This window comes from Plasmodium cynomolgi, chromosome 14 (genome assembly GCF_000321355.1).
Source record: "Plasmodium cynomolgi strain B DNA, chromosome 14, whole genome shotgun sequence".
In the NCBI taxonomy this organism is placed as follows: Eukaryota; Apicomplexa; class Aconoidasida; order Haemosporida; family Plasmodiidae; genus Plasmodium; species Plasmodium cynomolgi.
Window position 1 is genome coordinate 323,570 of NC_020407.1, and position 3,304 is coordinate 326,873.

The 3,304-nt window shown below is 39.0% G+C and overlaps 1 protein-coding gene across 1 annotated transcript; it reads right to left on the reverse strand.

The window, feature by feature from the left end:
• Positions 1–1,169: 1,169 nt before the first annotated feature.
• On the reverse strand, positions 1,170–2,501 carry PCYB_141630 (RED-like protein; the record flags this gene model as incomplete). Its single annotated transcript, XM_004224634.1, has 2 exons — positions 1,170–1,697; positions 1,788–2,501. The coding sequence occupies 2 exons, from the start codon at positions 2,499–2,501 to the stop codon at positions 1,170–1,172; spliced, it is 1,242 nt and encodes a 413-aa protein (XP_004224682.1).
• Between the last annotated feature and the right edge of the window lie 803 nt (positions 2,502–3,304).

The following is a 3,304-nucleotide window of genomic DNA, read 5'->3' on the forward strand; positions in this document are numbered from 1 at the left end:
TCCCTTCATACTTCTTTCCTTTTTTAACAGATAACCACCCATTTTATCAGTACAAAAGTGTGATCAGATTAAGTGTCTATTCTATTTAGGCATTCCGACGTTTATGACGGTTTTTTTTCCCCATCTTTGCGATTAACAGTTGTATACGTAACAAATAACATGGTTCTTATCGCCGTCCTACATTCTGATAAAGATAACACAGGGTGCCGTTATTACCTTTTTAACGTCCCAGACGGATTTCCCCACTACGCATTGTTCTTTTTTTTCGCCAATCGAACCGTCAATTGTTGTTTCTTTTGTACGTATTCGTTGAATTAGAAGAACTTACGTAAACAGACAGACGAATATAGAGCAACCTCAAATCAGCGCGGTATTCGCGGCGCAAAGGAAAAAATGGGACATCCACGAAACTTCAAATTGAGCGTTTTATATACCCTTTTTTTTGCGGTTTTCGAGTGGGGATTGATAAAATATAAAAAATGTAAAAAGAGTACCAATTCGAACAAAAAAAAAAAAACACCTTTAATTCAAAATAACACACAAACAAATGTTGGCCACACGGAGGTAGACGAATGCCGTGTTTTATGCCATCGGTTAATGTACGTGTCTGTATTCATGCACGCATATCTGCATGGCTTCGTGGGGCTATGCAAACCCTTCCGCACTGTATCCTTCAAGCGGGATCCGCATTAGGAAGGGGCTGTCCACTTTTTCATCATTCCTCAAACACATACGAGAAAAAATCTCGGCGCCCCTGATTGAATAAATCTGCTCATTATCACTAAGAGAGCTAACGTTGTAATGCTTTTCGTAACAACATATGACGCGGGAAAGGCACATAATTTACTCCAATTTCTGCGCCATTGGGGCCCCATCCAGTACAAAAATTTACCACGTAACTATATATTGTCACAGGCTTTATTCCACTGCTTATGCACATCCAGGGGGATGAAAAGGTCTCTCCTTAAGAAATTATGTTTATAAACGCTTCTAACTCGGTCATCATGTCCTTTTTTGTGTTTTCCTTTTTTCCTCACTAATTTTATTCTTTGAATACAACAAGTTATGACACCTTTCCTTTTCTTCTGGCTTTAAATGTGTTAAAAAAATTACAAAAAAAAAAAAAAAAAGAAAAAAGAATAAGGAGTGGGGGGGATCACACGGGTACATTAAAAAAAGCCGCTCTTCCTATAACCCGGATAGCACTCATCATATGTGTCCTTAAAAACGTTTCCAGTTAGGCTGTTCTTATTATTCTCATTTTCAGTTTTGCTCTTCCCTTTATAGGGCAATTTTCCAGAATAGAACAAGTTTATGTTATCGCCCTTATCCAGTTGTGTCTCTTTATTTTCGTCTTTTTCGTGTTTTTCCTCATTGCGTTGCTTCGTGTGCCCACCACTGGCATTTGATCTGCCACCATCATCATCGTCACCATCATCGTCATCATCATCATCATCATCATCGTCATCGTCATCGTCATCATTATCACTATAACTATCATTATCATCATCGTCGTCCTTCTTCTTCATCTCCTCCTCATCTGCGCTGCTTCCCAGGTGGTTGCCCCTAACATTCGCAGCATCCGTCGCAGTGGCTGTGCTGTTAGCCCGTTTGGCGTCACCGCTAACCGCATCCTCATCGTTCTTAAAAATGTCAATGTCATCGTCGTCCTCCTGGACAAGCTCATAATTCTGTTCCTGCTGAAAAAAGCTAGCTGTTAGTGGTCTCTTTGGCAATCTTTCATTTTTTTTTTTTTTCTTATTTTCCATGTGCCACTTAAAGCATACATCTATTTCGTCCAAAACGGAGGCTTTCAAATGGTAAGTATAATTCACCTTAACGTCTTCTACCTTGTATATATACCTGATAGGCACATCATTTTTTTCCACCTCCATACTGATGTTGTACTTATAATTAACGGAGTAAATATTTTTGTTGTAATTTTTAAATTTCATATTATTTATTATGTTATCATAAATGTTCTCTATTTTCTTTTTAAAATGTATATGATGTGGATGTTCATACAGAAAAAAATATTTAAAAATGTGCCTCGATTCTTCGTTGGAAAAAGTTGGTATTTTGTTGGATATCCGACCATCACTCGTTTTATTTGCTTTTAATTTTTCCTTCTCTGAGCTTATCTTATCAATTAATTTATTTCTTACTTTGTTTAAAAGTAAATAGTCAAGCCCTTTAACCAAATGGGTATGTTCCGTATCTCCTCCCATGAATTTCGACTCATCAATTGTGTTATTCGCATTGTCATATAGCACACTTGCATCCTTAACATCTTTTACGATTCCTTTTCTCCTTTCTTCTGCTCTGTCTCTATATTTTTGTTCTTCTTTTTCTTCACTTTTTTTTTTTTTTGTTAAATATTTTTGTTTTCTCTTCAATTTCTTCTGCTCCTTCAGCAGCAAGTTGTTTTCCCTTTCCTTCTTTTCCTTTTCGTAGTTGTCAAAGATGAGGCGGAAATCGCTGTTTGTTAGTTCGCTCGACATGGTGTTAGCTTGGGGGGGAGTGGATCCAAAGTGTCGTGTAGTGAAGCGGTGAAGTGAAGGACTTGCTTAGCTGCGCAAAAGTTTTCAATTTACAAATTGCCCATCAAACTGGATTGGAATGCTTCCCCCTCCGACGACCCCAAAACAGCTCTTCCGATAACCCCCCGTGTTATCACTTACGTTTATGGTCTTCCCCACACGCCTGCCAATTCGAACTTCTTGAACGTCGCTCTACTCGTCTGAATTGTCAAAATGTGGATCTCATATCGGGATTCGCGTTCATCTGTGCATGTGCAGCGCAGATTTCCCAAAACGGAGTCCCCAATCAGGCGCTTACTCGTTCGCCAAACAGACATACGTGTATAAACGCATAATGGCCAGCTAAGTGGACAGCACTTGTATGCACGTCTGGTAGGCTACACCGCAGCATTCGATCCACTTCGAACTTCCGATAACCCTTCAGAAAGGGGAAATCACCCCAAATCACGAAAAAATTGCACAAATTAAAGAAGCGGAAAAGGGAACACTGCCCATACGCCTTGTATGTAATAACTCCGCATACGCTGGGGAAAAAACGTGAAACACCCTTTTCCTTCATGTCATTGCGCTGCTCAAGTATCTGATTCAAATGTGAACATAACTCAAAAAATAGGGTCAAATGAAGATTCCATATTTTGGCAAACTTTCACATTTAAAAATGTACATAAGCGCATACATATGGAAAGGGACATATATATACTCATTACATTAACGTGGATGCGGATGGCGGCGAATTGCTTCTGCTGAACGAATTTTTTTTTTTT